The following is a 21389-nucleotide window of genomic DNA, read 5'->3' as shown; positions in this document are numbered from 1 at the left end:
TAAAAGGCACAAAATAAAACATTATTTAGCACAGAATTAAAACCAAAATAAAAAATTATGTATAGCAGAAACAGGCAGATTTATTGTATATTTCAAGCGATGAAGAAGAAGCGTACACAATTACAATTAAATTTGTAGTTTTGTAAAATTAAGTTACATATATTTTCCCCAAAATTCAACTGAAAATATATTTTTAGGAAATACGTTTTAGAATGTTTATTTTTTGGTTATTTTATAAAAAAATATATATATATTAATATATATTATATTATATTTTATAATATATATTAAAATAATAATGTGTTGAATAAAATGTTCGTCAAGTAAATATATGTATATATATAGTAAATATATATGTATATGTATATAAGTTTTTAATTAAAATAGTTTTAGCCATCAGCAGATGTTTTGCCATTTCCACAGGATTCCTGGTACTTTAGCAAGGCGGGCTTTTTGTTTTTGTTATACTATTTCTTTTTGTTGACAAATGGCTTTGTTTTGACTGGCTGATCTTGAGCCTGATCCACAGTTTGTTTGGCATTAGCATTTGATGGAGGGTCACCAGCCTGATTTGCATTTGTTTTCTGAGATTCTTTTACAACCTGCTTAATTGGCTTATAATCTGGGTGTTTGTGGCTCGATGGGCTGTGGTTAGATTTCTGATAATTCATATTGAGGGATCTTGGGGGATAAGAACCAAGTATTCCTGGCTGATGGCGTAGAGGCAGCGCTTTCACATTCGAATGCAAGGTAAATGGAAATTGCTTCGGTTGAGCAGCTCCGCAAAAGTTGCTGCGAGTGCCATTCAAATGCAATTCGCCCAACGATGGCGTCAAATTTGACACGCCCATTCCGAGAAGACGCTCTCGCTCCCCTTCTCGTTTGCTCCAATGGTAATCCAAATGCGCCTTAAACTTCTCAAAATTGCCAGTGATAAAAGTGCATTGATTGCAATGCACTGGGGTCGCCCTCCGCAATTTCTCAATCACATCGGCGGACAAGGGCTCAATGTAGCCTTTGGTCAGCAGCAGGGCGTATACGGCCTGATAAGTGATGAATAAGTCACTGTTGAAGGTATTCCACTGGTTAATGCGCCGCATGTACTCCGAACAGAAGTCATCGGAAATCACATGCATATTTAAACGATTCATAAATGGATTTATCTTGAAGCCAACCCGAAAATTGCTCGAAGGCAATTCTTCTTTCTCAATTATCTGATTGGCCAGCTCCATCATATGTTCTAGCAGAGGCAAGTGTTTGGGCGTTAGCTGGAGCAAGAAACAATTATTTTTGGAACATATAACATATATATACAGTGTGTTACAGTTCATTTCGGGCAGTGTCTAGCAAAAACTTTAATTGCCTGCCATTAACAAATTATCCAATATTTTTCAAAAATTCCAAAGACCGGTGGCAGGTACATATATTAACCACCATAATGAATATATGACCCCCATAAACTGGGGTTTCCCCGCCGGCTAGGCCTGGTTATGTAAAAAAGTACCTGAAATTATGGTTACATTTTATTTCGGGCAGTGGCATTATGGACACCTGGGTGCCATAAAACCCGGATTTTTTACGCCGGGATGATTATTTTTGGAATAAATAGACCAATCCTTCGTAGTCAGTTTAGTTATATCCTGCATCTCGGGTGCCACCAGCCAACAAGGACTATGGACAAACGGACTACCATTGAGCAACGGAATCTCATCCTAGAACACTTCCAGATTGGATATTCACATCGCCAAATAGCTAAAATGGTAGATCTGAGTACCACAACTGTATTCAATATCATTCGACTCTTCGTCGACGAAAATCGGATAGAGGACAAGGGCAGAAATGCACCAAACAAGATTTTCACCGAACAGGAGGAGCGGAGGATCATCAGGAAAATAAGGGAAAATCCCAAGCTATCGGCTCCAAAACTGACTCAACAGGTGCAGGATGAAATGGGGAAAAAGTGCAGTGTGGAAACTGTGCGCCGGGTTCTGCGCAACCATGACTTTAATGCCCAAGTACCACGGAATAAGCCCTTTATAAGAGCAAAAAATAAAGGCACTAGGATGGCATTCGTCAAAACCCACTTGGACAAGGATTTGGAGTTCTGGAACACATCCATATTTGAAGATGAGCCCAAATTAAACATTTTTGGCTCAGACGGACAAAATTATGTGTGGCGACAGTCCGATACTGAGCTGAATCCCAAAATCCTAAAGGCAACAGTCAAGCACGACGAAGGAAGTGTCATGGTATGGGCATGTATCTCGGAAGCCGGCGTGGGAAATTTGGTGATTTTTGAAACAACAATGGACAAGAGTGTGTATTTCAATATATTCAAGGAAAATTTACTCCAAAGTGCCAAGAAGCTAGGAATCCGACGTACTTTCCGGTTCTACCACGACAACGACCAGGACAACAGCCAAGCATAAGTCCGGATTAGTACAGTCCTGGCATATCTGGAACTGCCCCCATATGATAATTCCACAGGTCCAGTCTCCAGACTTAAATGTTATTTAAAATTTGTGGGCTCTGCTGGAAAATAACATCCGCAATCACAGATCCGATCTCAAGAATGCTCTGCTGGATGAGTGGAGCAAAATCAGTCCAGAAACGACCCGGAAGCTGGTATCTTCCATGAATAATAGGTTAAGGGGAGTTATTAAGGCTAAAGGATATCATACTAAGTATTAACATCCTTATTTAAGTTTTTATACGCCTAATATGTTACTTTTCCAAGACTGTTCCAAAAAAACTGTAACATGTATTTTGGATATGTTTTAAGTTTTGACTAATTTTAGTTAATTAATTAATATTTTAATAAAAACTGAAGCTTCCTTTTCAAACGTGATATAACATAAAACAAATTGGCATTTAAACATTTTGCGTTTGTTTCTTTGTTTAAACTTTATAGCACTTTAAAATTTTTGCTAGACACTGCCCGAAATGAACTGTAAGCCACTGTATATATAATATGTATATTCACCGCAGTCACATACGCAATATCCTGCTTGGGCAAAATAATGAAATGAATTTGAGCCTTTGGGCAATCTACATTACGCAGAACAGCTGCTCGATCGGATTGAAGGACAACATCTTCGCCAGTTTCCATTTTGCGGGTCAAGAGGCCGCGTAGAAATTCCACATCCTTCTCTTGTTCCTCCATATCCTTAATTATGTAAGAAAAAAAAAAGAAAACAGATCAAACTGCACTCAAATAAGGAATCAGACTAAAAGCTTTTAATCGAACTGAAAGTAAATGTAGCTGCACAGTGCTGAAAACATTGTTTGCTCAGCCAAATGAGCGCAAGAAAAGGTTGCTATTTTTGCAGTTTGCAATGCCCCCAACCCAAAAATCAGCGTTAGTGACGTCACAGCGCTTTGAAGATTGCCTCCTTAGCTTCACATAATTAGCTTCACATAATTAGCTGAAATCGCGTTTAACCTACTCATTCGACAAGGACAACAAATTTGAGGCAAATGTAGCTACATAAAACAGTTTTGTATTACCTGGTAGGAAATCGCTGTTACCCATAAAATAAATAAATAAATAAAATTGATATACACAGTTTACCATTTTATATATTGTACTATATTAGATATATACTCGTATTATATTGAATTTTGATTGAAGTACAATATCAAAAACAATTATTTCATTGATTGGATGCTTGGTATTTTTCGCTACATCAGATTAAAAAAATTAAAATAAATTGGAATATTTAATGTAGCATATATTTTGAAAACATTTTAGCTAATTACAAAAATAAATAAATAAATTTGTAAAGATCACTGCAAAAAGTAATCGAGGAATGAAGATGACTCGAGTCGAACGCCTAGTTTAATGCTATAATAAGACATTATTCATAGTACTTATTGCTAAGTTAGAAATTTTTTTAAATAAATAAAATAAGAAGTAAAAGTATATGAAATAAAAGGGTTGACAAATTACGGATGTTATCCAGCACACAACAACAATGTTAGACAAATGTTAAATGAGCGGATGCAAAGTTTGAATCGCAACGGGAACGAAAAGCGAGAGAGAGAGAGAAATGAAGAGAGAGCATAACGCAGAAAATATCTACAAAAAACCAAGATAAGGAATAAAAATAAAATACAAAAACTAAATATTAGCAGAATAACGATGCAACTACGCAAGTCAAGCCTGATTGTTAGTTGTTGTTGTTAAACAAAGATTTGACAAAGTCACAGCACTAATAAAAGGCACAAAATAAAACATTATTTAGCACAGAATTAAAACCAAAATAAAAAATTATGTATAGCAGAAACAGGCAGATTTATTGTATATTTCAAGCGATGAAGAAGAAGCGTAAACAATTACAATTAAATTTGTAGTTTTGTAAAATTAAGTTACATATATTTTCCCCAAAATTCAACTGAAAATATATTTTTAGGAAATACGTTTTAGAATGTTTATTTTTTGGTTATTTTATAAAAAAATATATATATATTAATATATATTATATTATATTTTATAATATATATTAAAATAATAATGTGTTGAATAAAATGTTCGTCAAGTAAATATATGTATATATATAGTAAATATATATGTATATGTATATAAGTTTTTAATTAAAATAGTTTTAGCCATCAGCAGATGTTTTGCCATTTCCACAGGATTCCTGGTACTTTAGCAAGGCGGGCTTTTTGTTTTTGTTATACTATTTCTTTTTGTTGACAAATGGCTTTGTTTTGACTGGCTGATCTTGAGCCTGATCCACAGTTTGTTTGGCATTAGCATTTGATGGAGGGTCACCAGCCTGATTTGCATTTGTTTTCTGAGATTCTTTTACAACCTGCTTAATTGGCTTATAATCTGGGTGTTTGTGGCTCGATGGGCTGTGGTTAGATTTCTGATAATTCATATTGAGGGATCTTGGGGGATAAGAACCAAGTATTCCTGGCTGATGGCGTAGAGGCAGCGCTTTCACATTCGAATGCAAGGTAAATGGAAATTGCTTCGGTTGAGCAGCTCCGCAAAAGTTGCTGCGAGTGCCATTCAAATGCAATTCGCCCAACGATGGTGTCAAATTTGACACGCCCATTCCGAGAAGACGCTCTCGCTCCCCTTCTCGTTTGCTCCAATGGTAATCCAAATGCGCCTTAAACTTCTCAAAATTGCCAGTGATAAAAGTGCATTGATTGCAATGCACTGGGGTCGCCCTCCGCAATTTCTCAATCACATCGGCGGACAAGGGCTCAATGTAGCCTTTGGTCAGCAGCAGGGCGTATACGGCCTGATAAGTGATGAATAAGTCACTGTTGAAGGTATTCCACTGGTTAATGCGCCGCATGTACTCCGAACAGAAGTCATCGGAAATCACATGCATATTTAAACGATTCATAAATGGATTTATCTTGAAGCCAACCCGAAAATTGCTCGAAGGCAATTCTTCTTTCTCAATTATCTGATTGGCCAGCTCCATCATATGTTCTAGCAGAGGCAAGTGTTTGGGCGTTAGCTGGAGCAAGAAACAATTATTTTTGGAACATATAACATATATATATATATAATATGTATATTCACCGCAGTCACATACGCAATATCCTGCTTGGGCAAAATAATGAAATGAATTTGAGCCTTTGGGCAATCTACATTACGCAGAACAGCTGCTCGATCGGATTGAAGGACAACATCTTCGCCAGTTTCCATTTTGCGGGTCAAGAGGCCGCGTAGAAATTCCACATCCTTCTCTTGTTCCTCCATATCCTTAATTATGTAAGAAAAAAAAAAGAAAACAGATCAAACTGCACTCAAATAAGGAATCAGACTAAAAGCTTTTAATCGAACTGAAAGTAAATGTAGCTGCACAGTGCTGAAAACATTGTTTGCTCAGCCAAATGAGCGCAAGAAAAGGTTGCTATTTTTGCAGTTTGCAATGCCCCCAACCCAAAAATCAGCGTTAGTGACGTCACAGCGCTTTGAAGATTGCCTCCTTAGCTTCACATAATTAGCTTCACATAATTAGCTTCACATAATTAGCTGAAATCGCGTTTAACCTACTCATTCGACAAGAACAACAAATTTGAGGCAAATGTAGCTACATAAAACAGTTTTGTATTACCTGGTAGGAAATCGCTGTTACCCATAAAATAAATAAATAAATAAAATTGATATACACAGTTTACCATTTTATATATTGTACTATATTAGATATATACTCGTATTATATTGAATTTTGATTGAAGTACAATATCAAAAACAATTATTTCATTGATTGGATGCTTGGTATTTTTCGCTACATCAGATTAAAAAAATTAAAATAAATTGGAATATTTAATGTAGCATATATTTTGAAAACATTTTAGCTAATTACAAAAATAAATAAATAAATTTGTAAAGATCACTGCAAAAAGTAATCGAGGAATGAAGATGACTCGAGTCGAACGCCTAGTTTAATGCTATAATAAGACATTATTCATAGTACTTATTGCTAAGTTAGAAATTTTTTTAAATAAATAAAATAAGAAGTAAAAGTATATGAAATAAAAGGGTTGACAAATTACGGATGTTATCCAGCACACAACAACAATGTTAGACAAATGTTAAATGAGCGGATGCAAAGTTTGAATCGCAACGGGAACGAAAAGCGAGAGAGAGAGAAATGAAGAGAGAGCATAACGCAGAAAATATCTACAAAAAACCAAGATAAGGAATAAAAATAAAATACAAAAACTAAATATTAGCAGAATAACGATGCAACTACGCAAGTCAAGCCTGATTGTTAGTTGTTGTTGTTAAACAAAGATTTGACAAAGTCACAGCACTAATAAAAGGCACAAAGTAAAACATTATTTAGCACAGAATTAAAACCAAAATAAAAAATTATGTATAGCAGAAACAGGCAGATTTATTGTATATTTCAAGCGATGAAGAAGAAGCGTAAACAATTACAATTAAATTTGTAGTTTTGTAAAATTAAGTTACATATATTTTCCCCAAAATTCAACTGAAAATATATTTTTAGGAAATACGTTTTAGAATGTTTATTTTTTGGTTATTTTATAAAAAAATATATATATATTAATATATATTATATTATATTTTATAATATATATTAAAATAATAATGTGTTGAATAAAATGTTCGTCAAGTAAATATATGTATATATATAGTAAATATATATGTATATGTATATAAGTTTTTAATTAAAATAGTTTTAGCCATCAGCAGATGTTTTGCCATTTCCACAGGATTCCTGGTACTTTAGCAAGGCGGGCTTTTTGTTTTTGTTATACTATTTCTTTTTGTTGACAAATGGCTTTGTTTTGACTGGCTGATCTTGAGCCTGATCCACAGTTTGTTTGGCATTAGCATTTGATGGAGGGTCACCAGCCTGATTTGCATTTGTTTTCTGAGATTCTTTTACAACCTGCTTAATTGGCTTATAATCTGGGTGTTTGTGGCTCGATGGGCTGTGGTTAGATTTCTGATAATTCATATTGAGGGATCTTGGGGGATAAGAACCAAGTATTCCTGGCTGATGGCGTAGAGGCAGCGCTTTCACATTCGAATGCAAGGTAAATGGAAATTGCTTCGGTTGAGCAGCTCCGCAAAAGTTGCTGCGAGTGCCATTCAAATGCAATTCGCCCAACGATGGCGTCAAATTTGACACGCCCATTCCGAGAAGACGTTCTCGCTCCCCTTCTCGTTTGCTCCAATGGTAATCCAAATGCGCCTTAAACTTCTCAAAATTGCCAGTGATAAAAGTGCATTGATTGCAATGCACTGGGGTCGCCCTCCGCAATTTCTCAATCACATCGGCGGACAAGGGCTCAATGTAGCCTTTGGTCAGCAGCAGGGCGTATACGGCCTGATAAGTGATGAATAAGTCACTGTTGAAGGTATTCCACTGGTTAATGCGCCGCATGTACTCCGAACAGAAGTCATCGGAAATCACATGCATATTTAAACGATTCATAAATGGATTTATCTTGAAGCCAACCCGAAAATTGCTCGAAGGCAATTCTTCTTTCTCAATTATCTGATTGGCCAGCTCCATCATATGTTCTAGCAGAGGCAAGTGTTTGGGCGTTAGCTGGAGCAAGAAACAATTATTTTTGGAACATATAACATATATATATATATAATATGTATATTCACCGCAGTCACATACGCAATATCCTGCTTGGGCAAAATAATGAAATGAATTTGAGCCTTTGGGCAATCTACATTACGCAGAACAGCTGCTCGATCGGATTGAAGGACAACATCTTCGCCAGTTTCCATTTTGCGGGTCAAGAGGCCGCGTAGAAATTCCACATCCTTCTCTTGTTCCTCCATATCCTTAATTATGTAAGAAAAAAAAAAGAAAACAGATCAAACTGCACTCAAATAAGGAATCAGACTAAAAGCTTTTAATCGAACTGAAAGTAAATGTAGCTGCACAGTGCTGAAAACATTGTTTGCTCAGCCAAATGAGCGCAAGAAAAGGTTGCTATTTTTGCAGTTTGCAATGCCCCCAACCCAAAAATCAGCGTTAGTGACGTCACAGCGCTTTGAAGATTGCCTCCTTAGCTTCACATAATTAGCTTCACATAATTAGCTGAAATCGCGTTTAACCTACTCATTCGACAAGAACAACAAATTTGAGGCAAATGTAGCTACATAAAACAGTTTTGTATTACCTGGTAGGAAATCGCTGTTACCCATAAAATAAATAAATAAATAAAATTGATATACACAGTTTACCATTTTATATATTGTACTATATTAGATATATACTCGTATTATATTGAATTTTGATTGAAGTACAATATCAAAAACAATTATTTCATTGATTGGATGCTTGGTATTTTTCGCTACATCAGATTAAAAAAATTAAAATAAATTGGAATATTTAATGTAGCATATATTTTGAAAACATTTTAGCTAATTACAAAAATAAATAAATAAATTTGTAAAGATCACTGCAAAAAGTAATCGAGGAATGAAGATGACTCGAGTCGAACGCCTAGTTTAATGCTATAATAAGACATTATTCATAGTACTTATTGCTAAGTTAGAAATTTTTTTAAATAAATAAAATAAGAAGTAAAAGTATATGAAATAAAAGGGTTGACAAATTACGGATGTTATCCAGCACACAACAACAATGTTAGACAAATGTTAAATGAGCGGATGCAAAGTTTGAATCGCAACGGGAACGAAAAGCGAGAGAGAGAGAGAAATGAAGAGAGAACATAACGCAGAAAACATCTACAAAAACCAAGATAAGGAATAAAAATAAAATACAAAAACTAAATATTAGCAGAATAACGATGCAACTACGCAAGTCAAGCCTGATTGTTAGTTGTTGTTGTTAAACAAAGATTTGACAAAGTCACAGCACTAATAAAAGGCACAAAATAAAACATTATTTAGCACAGAATTAAAACCAAAATAAAAAATTATGTATAGCAGAAACAGGCAGATTTATTGTATATTTCAAGCGATGAAGAAGAAGCGTAAACAATTACAATTAAATTTGTAGTTTTGTAAAATTAAGTTACATATATTTTCCCCAAAATTCAACTGAAAATATATTTTTAGGAAATACGTTTTAGAATGTTTATTTTTTGGTTATTTTATAAAAAAATATATATATATATATATTAATATATATTATATTATATTTTATAATATATATTAAAATAATAATGTGTTGAATAAAATGTTCGTCAAGTAAATATATGTATATATATAGTAAATATATATGTATATGTATATAAGTTTTTAATTAAAATAGTTTTAGCCATCAGCAGATGTTTTGCCATTTCCACAGGATTCCTGGTACTTTAGCAAGGCGGGCTTTTTGTTTTTGTTATACTATTTCTTTTTGTTGACAAATGGCTTTGTTTTGACTGGCTGATCTTGAGCCTGATCCACAGTTTGTTTGGCATTAGCATTTGATGGAGGGTCACCAGCCTAATTTGCATTTGTTTTCTGAGATTCTTTTACAACCTGCTTAATTGGCTTATAATCTGGGTGTTTGTGGCTCGATGGGCTGTGGTTAGATTTCTGATAATTCATATTGAGGGATCTTGGGGGATAAGAACCAAGTATTCCTGGCTGATGGCGTAGAGGCAGCGCTTTCACATTCGAATGCAAGGTAAATGGAAATTGCTTCGGTTGAGCAGCTCCGCAAAAGTTGCTGCGAGTGCCATTCAAATGCAATTCGCCCAACGATGGCGTCAAATTTGACACGCCCATTCCGAGAAGACGCTCTCGCTCCCCTTCTCGTTTGCTCCAATGGTAATCCAAATGCGCCTTAAACTTCTCAAAATTGCCAGTGATAAAAGTGCATTGATTGCAATGCACTGGGGTCGCCCTCCGCAATTTCTCAATCACATCGGCGGACAAGGGCTCAATGTAGCCTTTGGTCAGCAGCAGGGCGTATACGGCCTGATAAGTGATGAATAAGTCACTGTTGAAGGTATTCCACTGGTTAATGCGCCGCATGTACTCCGAACAGAAGTCATCGGAAATCACATGCATATTTAAACGATTCATAAATGGATTTATCTTGAAGCCAACCCGAAAATTGCTCGAAGGCAATTCTTCTTTCTCAATTATCTGATTGGCCAGCTCCATCATATGTTCTAGTAGAGGCAAGTGTTTGGGCGTTAGCTGGAGCAAGAAACAATTATTTTTGGAACATATAACATATATATATATATAATATGTATATTCACCGCAGTCACATACGCAATATCCTGCTTGGGCAAAATAATGAAATGAATTTGAGCCTTTGGGCAATCTACATTACGCAGAACAGCTGCTCGATCGGATTGAAGGACAACATCTTCGCCAGTTTCCATTTTGCGGGTCAAGAGGCCGCGTAGAAATTCCACATCCTTCTCTTGTTCCTCCATATCCTTAATTATGTAAGAAAAAAAAAAAAGAAAACAGATCAAACTGCACTCAAATAAGGAATCAGACTAAAAGCTTTTAATCGAACTGAAAGTAAATGTAGCTGCACAGTGCTGAAAACATTGTTTGCTCAGCCAAATGAGCGCAAGAAAAGGTTGCTATTTTTGCAGTTTGCAATGCCCCCAACCCAAAAATCAGCGTTAGTGACGTCACAGCGCTTTGAAGATTGCCTCCTTAAGCTTCACATAATTAGCTTCACATAATTAGCTTCACATAATTAGCTGAAATCGCGTTTAACCTACTCATTCGACAAGAACAACAAATTTGAGGCAAATGTAGCTACATAAAACAGTTTTGTATTACCTGGTAGGAAATCGCTGTTACCCATAAAATAAATAAATAAATAAAATTGATATACACAGTTTACCATTTTATATATTGTACTATATTAGATATATACTCGTATTATATTGAATTTTGATTGAAGTACAATATCAAAAACAATTATTTCATTGATTGGATGCTTGGTATTTTTCGCTACATCAGATTAAAAAAATTAAAATAAATTGGAATATTTAATGTAGCATATATTTTGAAAACATTTTAGCTAATTACAAAAATAAATAAATAAATTTGTAAAGATCACTGCAAAAAGTAATCGAGGAATGAAGATGACTCGAGTCGAACGCCTAGTTTAATGCTATAATAAGACATTATTCATAGTACTTATTGCTAAGTTAGAAATTTTTTTAAATAAATAAAATAAGAAGTAAAAGTATATGAAATAAAAGGGTTGACAAATTACGGATGTTATCCAGCACACAACAACAATGTTAGACAAATGTTAAATGAGCGGATGCAAAGTTTGAATCGCAACGGGAACGAAAAGCGAGAGAGAGAGAGAAATGAAGAGAGAGCATAACGCAGAAAACATCTACAAAAACCAAGATAAGGAATAAAAATAAAATACAAAAACTAAATATTAGCAGAATAACGATGCAACTACGCAAGTCAAGCCTGATTGTTAGTTGTTGTTGTTAAACAAAGATTTGACAAAGTCACAGCACTAATAAAAGGCACAAAATAAAACATTATTTAGCACAGAATTAAAACCAAAATAAAAAATTATGTATAGCAGAAACAGGCAGATTTATTGTATATTTCAAGCGATGAAGAAGAAGCGTAAACAATTACAATTAAATTTGTAGTTTTGTAAAATTAAGTTACATATATTTTCCCCAAAATTCAACTGAAAATATATTTTTAGGAAATACGTTTTAGAATGTTTATTTTTTGGTTATTTTATAAAAAAATATATATATATTAATATATATTATATTATATTTTATAATATATATTAAAATAATAATGTGTTGAATAAAATGTTCGTCAAGTAAATATATGTATATATATAGTAAATATATATGTATATGTATATAAGTTTTTAATTAAAATAGTTTTAGCCATCAGCAGATGTTTTGCCATTTCCACAGGATTCCTGGTACTTTAGCAAGGCGGGCTTTTTGTTTTTGTTATACTATTTCTTTTTGTTGACAAATGGCTTTGTTTTGACTGGCTGATCTTGAGCCTGATCCACAGTTTGTTTGGCATTAGCATTTGATGGAGGGTCACCAGCCTGATTTGCATTTGTTTTCTGAGATTCTTTTACAACCTGCTTAATTGGCTTATAATCTGGGTGTTTGTGGCTCGATGGGCTGTGGTTAGATTTCTGATAATTCATATTGAGGGATCTTGGGGGATAAGAACCAAGTATTCCTGGCTGATGGCGTAGAGGCAGCGCTTTCACATTCGAATGCAAGGTAAATGGAAATTGCTTCGGTTGAGCAGCTCCGCAAAAGTTGCTGCGAGTGCCATTCAAATGCAATTCGCCCAACGATGGCGTCAAATTTGACACGCCCATTCCGAGAAGACGCTCTCGCTCCCCTTCTCGTTTGCTCCAATGGTAATCCAAATGCGCCTTAAACTTCTCAAAATTGCCAGTGATAAAAGTGCATTGATTGCAATGCACTGGGGTCGCCCTCCGCAATTTCTCAATCACATCGGCGGACAAGGGCTCAATGTAGCCTTTGGTCAGCAGCAGGGCGTATACGGCCTGATAAGTGATGAATAAGTCACTGTTGAAGGTATTCCACTGGTTAATGCGCCGCATGTACTCCGAACAGAAGTCATCGGAAATCACATGCATATTTAAACGATTCATAAATGGATTTATCTTGAAGCCAACCCGAAAATTGCTCGAAGGCAATTCTTCTTTCTCAATTATCTGATTGGCCAGCTCCATCATATGTTCTAGCAGAGGCAAGTGTTTGGGCGTTAGCTGGAGCAAGAAACAATTATTTTTGGAACATATAACATATATATATATATAATATGTATATTCACCGCAGTCACATACGCAATATCCTGCTTGGGCAAAATAATGAAATGAATTTGAGCCTTTGGGCAATCTACATTACGCAGAACAGCTGCTCGATCGGATTGAAGGACAACATCTTCGCCAGTTTCCATTTTGCGGGTCAAGAGGCCGCGTAGAAATTCCACATCCTTCTCTTGTTCCTCCATATCCTTAATTATGTAAGAAAAAAAAAAAGAAAACAGATCAAACTGCACTCAAATAAGGAATCAGACTAAAAGCTTTTAATCGAACTGAAAGTAAATGTAGCTGCACAGTGCTGAAAACATTGTTTGCTCAGCCAAATGAGCGCAAGAAAAGGTTGCTATTTTTGCAGTTTGCAATGCCCCCAACCCAAAAATCAGCGTTAGTGACGTCACAGCGCTTTGAAGATTGCCTCCTTAGCTTCACATAATTAGCTTCACATAATTAGCTTCACATAATTAGCTGAAATCGCGTTTAACCTACTCATTCGACAAGAACAACAAATTTGAGGCAAATGTAGCTACATAAAACAGTTTTGTATTACCTGGTAGGAAATCGCTGTTACCCATAAAATAAATAAATAAATAAAATTGATATACACAGTTTACCATTTTATATATTGTACTATATTAGATATATACTCGTATTATATTGAATTTTGATTGAAGTACAATATCAAAAACAATTATTTAATTGATTGGATGCTTGGTATTTTTCGCTACATCAGATTAAAAAAATTAAAATAAATTGGAATATTTAATGTAGCATATATTTTGAAAACATTTTAGCTAATTACAAAAATAAATAAATAAATTTGTAAAGATCACTGCAAAAAGTAATCGAGGAATGAAGATGACTCGAGTCGAACGCCTAGTTTAATGCTATAATAAGACATTATTCATAGTACTTATTGCTAAGTTAGAAATTTTTTTAAATAAATAAAATAAGAAGTAAAAGTATATGAAATAAAAGGGTTGACAAATTACGGATGTTATCCAGCACACAACAACAATGTTAGACAAATGTTAAATGAGCGGATGCAAAGTTTGAATCGCAACGGGAACGAAAAGCGAGAGAGAGAGAGAAATGAAGAGAGAGCATAACGCAGAAAATATCTACAAAAAACCAAGATAAGGAATAAAAATAAAATACAAAAACTAAATATTAGCAGAATAACGATGCAACTACGCAAGTCAAGCCTGATTGTTAGTTGTTGTTGTTAAACAAAGATTTGACAAAGTCACAGCACTAATAAAAGGCACAAAATAAAACATTATTTAGCACAGAATTAAAACCAAAATAAAAAATTATGTATAGCAGAAACAGGCAGATTTATTGTATATTTCAAGCGATGAAGAAGAAGCGTAAACAATTACAATTAAATTTGTAGTTTTGTAAAATTAAGTTACATATATTTTCCCCAAAATTCAACTGAAAATATATTTTTAGGAAATACGTTTTAGAATGTTTATTTTTTGGTTATTTTATAAAAAAATATATATATATATATATTAATATATATTATATTATATTTTATAATATATATTAAAATAATAATGTGTTGAATAAAATGTTCGTCAAGTAAATATATGTATATATATAGTAAATATATATGTATATGTATATAAGTTTTTAATTAAAATAGTTTTAGCCATCAGCAGATGTTTTGCCATTTCCACAGGATTCCTGGTACTTTAGCAAGGCGGGCTTTTTGTTTTTGTTATACTATTTCTTTTTGTTGACAAATGGCTTTGTTTTGACTGGCTGATCTTGAGCCTGATCCACAGTTTGTTTGGCATTAGCATTTGATGGAGGGTCACCAGCCTGATTTGCATTTGTTTTCTGAGATTCTTTTACAACCTGCTTAATTGGCTTATAATCTGGGTGTTTGTGGCTCGATGGGCTGTGGTTAGATTTCTGATAATTCATATTGAGGGATCTTGGGGGATAAGAACCAAGTATTCCTGGCTGATGGCGTAGAGGCAGCGCTTTCACATTCGAATGCAAGGTAAATGGAAATTGCTTCGGTTGAGCAGCTCCGCAAAAGTTGCTGCGAGTGCCATTCAAATGCAATTCGCCCAACGATGGCGTCAAATTTGACACGCCCATTCCGAGAAGACGCTCTCGCTCCCCTTCTCGTTTGCTCCAATGGTAATCCAAATGCGCCTTAAACTTCTCAAAATTGCCAGTGATAAAAGTGCATTGATTGCAATGCACTGGGGTCGCCCTCCGCAATTTCTCAATCACATCGGCGGACAAGGGCTCAATGTAGCCTTTGGTCAGCAGCAGGGCGTATACGGCCTGATAAGTGATGAATAAGTCACTGTTGAAGGTATTCCACTGGTTAATGCGCCGCATGTACTCCGAACAGAAGTCATCGGAAATCACATGCATATTTAAACGATTCATAAATGGATTTATCTTGAAGCCAACCCGAAAATTGCTCGAAGGCAATTCTTCTTTCTCAATTATCTGATTGGCCAGCTCCATCATATGTTCTAGTAGAGGCAAGTGTTTGGGCGTTAGCTGGAGCAAGAAACAATTATTTTTGGAACATATAACATATATATATATATAATATGTATATTCACCGCAGTCACATACGCAATATCCTGCTTGGGCAAAATAATGAAATGAATTTGAGCCTTTGGGCAATCTACATTACGCAGAACAGCTGCTCGATCGGATTGAAGGACAACATCTTCGCCAGTTTCCATTTTGCGGGTCAAGAGGCCGCGTAGAAATTCCACATCCTTCTCTTGTTCCTCCATATCCTTAATTATGTAAGAAAAAAAAAAGAAAACAGATCAAACTGCACTCAAATAAGGAATCAGACTAAAAGCTTTTAATCGAACTGAAAGTAAATGTAGCTGCACAGTGCTGAAAACATTGTTTGCTCAGCCAAATGAGCGCAAGAAAAGGTTGCTATTTTTGCAGTTTGCAATGCCCCCAACCCAAAAATCAGCGTTAGTGACGTCACAGCGCTTTGAAGATTGCCTCCTTAGCTTCACATAATTAGCTTCACATAATTAGCTTCACATAATTAGCTGAAATCGCGTTTAACCTACTCATTCGACAAGAACAACAAATTTGAGGCAAATGTAGCTACATAAAACAGTTTTGTATTACCTGGTAGGAAATCGCTGTTACCCATAAAATAAATAAATAAATAAAATTGATATACACAGTTTACCATTTTATATATTGTACTATATTAGATATATACTCGTATTATATTGAATTTTGATTGAAGTACAATATCAAAAACAATTATTTCATTGATTGGATGCTTGGTATTTTTCGCTACATCAGATTAAAAAAATTAAAATAAATTGGAATATTTAATGTAGCATATATTTTGAAAACATTTTAGCTAATTACAAAAATAAATAAATAAATTTGTAAAGATCACTGCAAAAAGTAATCGAGGAATGAAGATGACTCGAGTCGAACGCCTAGTTTAATGCTATAATAAGACATTATTCATAGTACTTATTGCTAAGTTAGAAATTTTTTTAAATAAATAAAATAAGAAGTAAAAGTATATGAAATAAAAGGGTTGACAAATTACGGATGTTATCCAGCACACAACAACAATGTTAGACAAATGTTAAATGAGCGGATGCAAAGTTTGAATCGCAACGGGAACGAAACGCGAGAGAGAGAGAGAAATGAAGAGAGAGCATAACGCAGAAAATATCTACAAAAAACCAAGATAAGGAATAAAAATAAAATACAAAAACTAAATATTAGCAGAATAACGATGCAACTACGCAAGTCAAGCCTGATTGTTAGTTGTTGTTGTTAAACAAAGATTTGACAAAGTCACAGCACTAATAAAAGGCACAAAATAAAACATTATTTAGCACAGAATTAAAACCAAAATAAAAAATTATGTATAGCAGAAACAGGCAGATTTATTGTATATTTCAAGCGATGAAGAAGAAGCGTAAACAATTACAATTAAATTTGTAGTTTTGTAAAATTAAGTTACATATATTTTCCCCAAAATTCAACTGAAAATATATTTTTAGGAAATACGTTTTAGAATGTTTATTTTTTGGTTATTTTATAAAAAAATATATATATATTAATATATATTATATTATATTTTATAATATATATTAAAATAATAATGTGTTGAATAAAATGTTCGTCAAGTAAATATATGTATATATATAGTAAATATATATGTATATGTATATAAGTTTTTAATTAAAATAGTTTTAGCCATCAGCAGATGTTTTGCCATTTCCACAGGATTCCTGGTACTTTAGCAAGGCGGGCTTTTTGTTTTTGTTATACTATTTCTTTTTGTTGACAAATGGCTTTGTTTTGACTGGCTGATCTTGAGCCTGATCCACAGTTTGTTTGGCATTAGCATTTGATGGAGGGTCACCAGCCTGATTTGCATTTGTTTTCTGAGATTCTTTTACAACCTGCTTAATTGGCTTATAATCTGGGTGTTTGTGGCTCGATGGGCTGTGGTTAGATTTCTGATAATTCATATTGAGGGATCTTGGGGGATAAGAACCAAGTATTCCTGGCTGATGGCGTAGAGGCAGCGCTTTCACATTCGAATGCAAGGTAAATGGAAATTGCTTCGGTTGAGCAGCTCCGCAAAAGTTGCTGCGAGTGCCATTCAAATGCAATTCGCCCAACGATGGCGTCAAATTTGACACGCCCATTCCGAGAAGACGCTCTCGCTCCCCTTCTCGTTTGCTCCAATGGTAATCCAAATGCGCCTTAAACTTCTCAAAATTGCCAGTGATAAAAGTGCATTGATTGCAATGCACTGGGGTCGCCCTCCGCAATTTCTCAATCACATCGGCGGACAAGGGCTCAATGTAGCCTTTGGTCAGCAGCAGGGCGTATACGGCCTGATAAGTGATGAATAAGTCACTGTTGAAGGTATTCCACTGGTTAATGCGCCGCATGTACTCCGAACAGAAGTCATCGGAAATCACATGCATATTTAAACGATTCATAAATGGATTTATCTTGAAGCCAACCCGAAAATTGCTCGAAGGCAATTCTTCTTTCTCAATTATCTGATTGGCCAGCTCCATCATATGTTCTAGCAGAGGCAAGTGTTTGGGCGTTAGCTGGAGCAAGAAACAATTATTTTTGGAACATATAACATATATATATATATAATATGTATATTCACCGCAGTCACATACGCAATATCCTGCTTGGGCAAAATAATGAAATGAATTTGAGCCTTTGGGCAATCTACATTACGCAGAACAGCTGCTCGATCGGATTGAAGGACAACATCTTCGCCAGTTTCCATTTTGCGGGTCAAGAGGCCGCGTAGAAATTCCACATCCTTCTCTTGTTCCTCCATATCCTTAATTATGTAAGAAAAAAAAAAGAAAACAGATCAAACTGCACTCAAATAAGGAATCAGACTAAAAGCTTTTAATCGAACTGAAAGTAAATGTAGCTGCACAGTGCTGAAAACATTGTTTGCTCAGCCAAATGAGCGCAAGAAAAGGTTGCTATTTTTGCAGTTTGCAATGCCCCCAACCCAAAAATCAGCGTTAATGACGTCACAGCGCTTTGAAGATTGCCTCCTTAGCTTCACATAATTAGCTTCACATAATTAGCTTCACATAATTAGCTGAAATCGCGTTTAACCTACTCATTCGACAAGAACAACAAATTTGAGGCAAATGTAGCTACATAAAACAGTTTTGTATTACCTGGTAGGAAATCGCTGTTACCCATAAAATAAATAAATAAATAAAATTGATATACACAGTTTACCATTTTATATATTGTACTATATTAGATATATACTCGTATTATATTGAATTTTGATTGAAGTACAATATCAAAAACAATTATTTCATTGATTGGATGCTTGGTATTTTTCGCTACATCAGATTAAAAAAATTAAAATAAATTGGAATATTTAATGTAGCATATATTTTGAAAACATTTTAGCTAATTACAAAAATAAATAAATAAATTTGTAAAGATCACTGCAAAAAGTAATCGAGGAATGAAGATGACTCGAGTCGAACGCCTAGTTTAATGCTATAATAAGACATTATTCATAGTACTTATTGCTAAGTTAGAAATTTTTTTAAATAAATAAAATAAGAAGTAAAAGTATATGAAATAAAAGGGTTGACAAATTACGGATGTTATCCAGCACACAACAACAATGTTAGACAAATGTTAAATGAGCGGATGCAAAGTTTGAATCGCAACGGGAACGAAAAGCGAGAGAGAGAGAGAAATGAAGAGAGAGCATAACGCAGAAAATATCTACAAAAAACCAAGATAAGGAATAAAAATAAAATACAAAAACTAAATATTAGCAGAATAACGATGCAACTACGCAAGTCAAGCCTGATTGTTAGTTGTTGTTGTTAAACAAAGATTTGACAAAGTCACAGCACTAATAAAAGGCACAAAATAAAACATTATTTAGCACAGAATTAAAACCAAAATAAAAAATTATGTATAGCAGAAACAGGCAGATTTATTGTATATTTCAAGCGATGAAGAAGAAGCGTAAACAATTACAATTAAATTTGTAGTTTTGTAAAATTAAGTTACATATATTTTCCCCAAAATTCAACTGAAAATATATTTTTAGGAAATACGTTTTAGAATGTTTATTTTTTGGTTATTTTATAAAAAAATATATATATATTAATATATATTATATTATATTTTATAATATATATTAAAATAATAATGTGTTGAATAAAATGTTCGTCAAGTAAATATATGTATATATATAGTAAATATATATGTATATGTATATAAGTTTTTAATTAAAATAGTTTTAGCCATCAGCAGATGTTTTGCCATTTCCACAGGATTCCTGGTACTTTAGCAAGGCGGGCTTTTTGTTTTTGTTATACTATTTCTTTTTGTTGACAAATGGCTTTGTTTTGACTGGCTGATCTTGAGCCTGATCCACAGTTTGTTTGGCATTAGCATTTGATGGAGGGTCACCAGCCTGATTTGCATTTGTTTTCTGAGATTCTTTTACAACCTGCTTAATTGGCTTATAATCTGGGTGTTTGTGGCTCGATGGGCTGTGGTTAGATTTCTGATAATTCATATTGAGGGATCTTGGGGGATAAGAACCAAGTATTCCTGGCTGATGGCGTAGAGGCAGCGCTTTCACATTCGAATGCAAGGTAAATGGAAATTGCTTCGGTTGAGCAGCTCCGCAAAAGTTGCTGCGAGTGCCATTCAAATGCAATTCGCCCAACGATGGCGTCAAATTTGACACGCCCATTCTGAGAAGACGCTCTCGCTCCCCTTCTCGTTTGCTCCAATGGTAATCCAAATGCGCCTTAAACTTCTCAAAATTGCCAGTGATAAAAGTGCATTGATTGCAATGCACTGGGGTCGCCCTCCGCAATTTCTCAATCACATCGGGTCACTGTCACTGTCACAAGTCACTGTTGAAGGTATTCCACTGGTTAATGCGCCGCATGTACTCCGAACAGAAGTCATCGGAAATCACATGCATATTTAAACGATTCATAAATGGATTTATCTTGAAGCCAACCCGAAAATTGCTCGAAGGCAATTCTTCTTTCTCAATTATCTGATTGGCCAGCTCCATCATATGTTCTAGCAGAGGCAAGTGTTTGGGCGTTAGCTGGAGCAAGAAACAATTATTTTTGGAACATATAACATATATATATATATAATATGTATATTCACCGCAGTCACATACGCAATATCCTGCTTGGGCAAAATAATGAAATGAATTTGAGCCTTTGGGCAATCTACATTACGCAGAACAGCTGCTCGATCGGATTGAAGGACAACATCTTCGCCAGTTTCCATTTTGCGGGTCAAGAGGCCGCGTAGAAATTCCACATCCTTCTCTTGTTCCTCCATATCCTTAATTATGTAAGAAAAAAAAAAGAAAACAGATCAAACTGCACTCAAATAAGGAATCAGACTAAAAGCTTTTAATCGAACTGAAAGTAAATGTAGCTGCACAGTGCTGAAAACATTGTTTGCTCAGCCAAATGAGCGCAAGAAAAGGTTGCTATTTTTGCAGTTTGCAATGCCCCCAACCCAAAAATCAGCGTTAGTGACGTCACAGCGCTTTGAAGATTGCCTCCTTAGCTT

The 21389-nt window shown here is 34.7% G+C and overlaps 8 protein-coding genes across 8 annotated transcripts; all 8 read right to left on the bottom strand.

Moving 5' to 3' along the window:
* Window positions 1-347: 347 nt before the first annotated feature.
* Window positions 348-3209, bottom strand: LOC116806026 (aprataxin-like protein). The gene is made up of 2 exons (XM_043215745.1): window positions 2984-3209; window positions 348-1268 (listed from the first exon to the last, which is right to left on the bottom strand). The coding sequence occupies exons 1-2, from the start codon at window positions 3161-3163 to the stop codon at window positions 468-470; spliced, it is 981 nt and encodes a 326-aa protein (XP_043071680.1). The 5' UTR covers window positions 3164-3209; the 3' UTR covers window positions 348-467.
* A 1352-nt stretch (window positions 3210-4561) lies between these two features.
* LOC122322685 (aprataxin-like protein) lies at window positions 4562-5776 on the bottom strand. The gene is made up of 2 exons (XM_043215747.1): window positions 5549-5776; window positions 4562-5483 (listed from the first exon to the last, which is right to left on the bottom strand). Exons 1-2 carry the CDS (start codon window positions 5726-5728, stop codon window positions 4683-4685), a joined length of 981 nt encoding a protein of 326 aa, XP_043071682.1. The 5' UTR covers window positions 5729-5776; the 3' UTR covers window positions 4562-4682.
* A 1362-nt stretch (window positions 5777-7138) lies between these two features.
* LOC116806024 (aprataxin-like protein) lies at window positions 7139-8353 on the bottom strand. Its single transcript, XM_032741796.2, has 2 exons — window positions 8126-8353; window positions 7139-8060 (listed from the first exon to the last, which is right to left on the bottom strand). Exons 1-2 carry the CDS (start codon window positions 8303-8305, stop codon window positions 7260-7262), a joined length of 981 nt encoding a protein of 326 aa, XP_032597687.2. The 5' UTR covers window positions 8306-8353; the 3' UTR covers window positions 7139-7259.
* Window positions 8354-9832: 1479 nt separating this feature from the next.
* Window positions 9833-10895, bottom strand: LOC122322686 (aprataxin-like protein). Its single transcript, XM_043215749.1, has 2 exons — window positions 10696-10895; window positions 9833-10630 (listed from the first exon to the last, which is right to left on the bottom strand). Exons 1-2 carry the CDS (start codon window positions 10873-10875, stop codon window positions 9929-9931), a joined length of 882 nt encoding a protein of 293 aa, XP_043071684.1. The 5' UTR covers window positions 10876-10895; the 3' UTR covers window positions 9833-9928.
* Window positions 10896-12290: 1395 nt separating this feature from the next.
* Window positions 12291-13491, bottom strand: LOC116806027 (aprataxin-like protein). The gene is made up of 2 exons (XM_043215746.1): window positions 13277-13491; window positions 12291-13211 (listed from the first exon to the last, which is right to left on the bottom strand). The coding sequence occupies exons 1-2, from the start codon at window positions 13454-13456 to the stop codon at window positions 12411-12413; spliced, it is 981 nt and encodes a 326-aa protein (XP_043071681.1). The 5' UTR covers window positions 13457-13491; the 3' UTR covers window positions 12291-12410.
* A 1384-nt stretch (window positions 13492-14875) lies between these two features.
* On the bottom strand, window positions 14876-16090 carry LOC116806028 (aprataxin-like protein). Its single transcript, XM_032741800.2, has 2 exons — window positions 15863-16090; window positions 14876-15797 (listed from the first exon to the last, which is right to left on the bottom strand). Exons 1-2 carry the CDS (start codon window positions 16040-16042, stop codon window positions 14997-14999), a joined length of 981 nt encoding a protein of 326 aa, XP_032597691.1. The 5' UTR covers window positions 16043-16090; the 3' UTR covers window positions 14876-14996.
* A 1365-nt stretch (window positions 16091-17455) lies between these two features.
* LOC116806025 (aprataxin-like protein) lies at window positions 17456-18667 on the bottom strand. The gene is made up of 2 exons (XM_032741797.2): window positions 18442-18667; window positions 17456-18376 (listed from the first exon to the last, which is right to left on the bottom strand). Exons 1-2 carry the CDS (start codon window positions 18619-18621, stop codon window positions 17576-17578), a joined length of 981 nt encoding a protein of 326 aa, XP_032597688.1. The 5' UTR covers window positions 18622-18667; the 3' UTR covers window positions 17456-17575.
* A 2025-nt stretch (window positions 18668-20692) lies between these two features.
* On the bottom strand, window positions 20693-21217 carry LOC122322687 (aprataxin-like protein). Its single transcript, XM_043215750.1, has 2 exons — window positions 20973-21217; window positions 20693-20907 (listed from the first exon to the last, which is right to left on the bottom strand). The coding sequence occupies exons 1-2, from the start codon at window positions 21150-21152 to the stop codon at window positions 20695-20697; spliced, it is 393 nt and encodes a 130-aa protein (XP_043071685.1). The 5' UTR covers window positions 21153-21217; the 3' UTR covers window positions 20693-20694.
* Between the last annotated feature and the right edge of the window lie 172 nt (window positions 21218-21389).

This window comes from Drosophila grimshawi, unplaced genomic scaffold, assembly GCF_018153295.1.
Source record: "Drosophila grimshawi isolate 15287-2541.00 unplaced genomic scaffold, ASM1815329v1 contig_545, whole genome shotgun sequence".
Classification (NCBI taxonomy): Eukaryota; Metazoa; Arthropoda; class Insecta; order Diptera; family Drosophilidae; genus Drosophila; species Drosophila grimshawi.
The sequence above is the reverse complement of the archived record's forward strand: the minus strand, read 5'-3'. Positions and strand labels throughout refer to the sequence as shown.

Bases quoted from the DNA above. Each gene is read 5' to 3' on its own strand.
- LOC116806028 (XM_032741800.2), bottom strand. From the start codon at position 16,042: ATGGAGGAACAAGAGAAGGATGTGGAATTTCTACGCGGCCTCTTGACC. The intron at 15,798-15,862 runs GTGAATATACAT...TTCTTGCTCCAG, and splicing joins ATATTGCGTATGTGACTGCG to CTAACGCCCAAACACTTGCC.
- LOC122322687 (XM_043215750.1), bottom strand. From the start codon at position 21,152: ATGGAGGAACAAGAGAAGGATGTGGAATTTCTACGCGGCCTCTTGACC. The intron at 20,908-20,972 runs GTGAATATACAT...TTCTTGCTCCAG, and splicing joins ATATTGCGTATGTGACTGCG to CTAACGCCCAAACACTTGCC.
- LOC116806025 (XM_032741797.2), bottom strand. From the start codon at position 18,621: ATGGAGGAACAAGAGAAGGATGTGGAATTTCTACGCGGCCTCTTGACC. The intron at 18,377-18,441 runs GTGAATATACAT...TTCTTGCTCCAG, and splicing joins ATATTGCGTATGTGACTGCG to CTAACGCCCAAACACTTGCC.
- LOC116806026 (XM_043215745.1), bottom strand. From the start codon at position 3,163: ATGGAGGAACAAGAGAAGGATGTGGAATTTCTACGCGGCCTCTTGACC. The intron at 1,269-2,983 runs GTGAATATACAT...TTCTTGCTCCAG, and splicing joins ATATTGCGTATGTGACTGCG to CTAACGCCCAAACACTTGCC.
- LOC122322685 (XM_043215747.1), bottom strand. From the start codon at position 5,728: ATGGAGGAACAAGAGAAGGATGTGGAATTTCTACGCGGCCTCTTGACC. The intron at 5,484-5,548 runs GTGAATATACAT...TTCTTGCTCCAG, and splicing joins ATATTGCGTATGTGACTGCG to CTAACGCCCAAACACTTGCC.
- LOC116806027 (XM_043215746.1), bottom strand. From the start codon at position 13,456: ATGGAGGAACAAGAGAAGGATGTGGAATTTCTACGCGGCCTCTTGACC. The intron at 13,212-13,276 runs GTGAATATACAT...TTCTTGCTCCAG, and splicing joins ATATTGCGTATGTGACTGCG to CTAACGCCCAAACACTTGCC.
- LOC122322686 (XM_043215749.1), bottom strand. From the start codon at position 10,875: ATGGAGGAACAAGAGAAGGATGTGGAATTTCTACGCGGCCTCTTGACC. The intron at 10,631-10,695 runs GTGAATATACAT...TTCTTGCTCCAG, and splicing joins ATATTGCGTATGTGACTGCG to CTAACGCCCAAACACTTGCC.
- LOC116806024 (XM_032741796.2), bottom strand. From the start codon at position 8,305: ATGGAGGAACAAGAGAAGGATGTGGAATTTCTACGCGGCCTCTTGACC. The intron at 8,061-8,125 runs GTGAATATACAT...TTCTTGCTCCAG, and splicing joins ATATTGCGTATGTGACTGCG to CTAACGCCCAAACACTTGCC.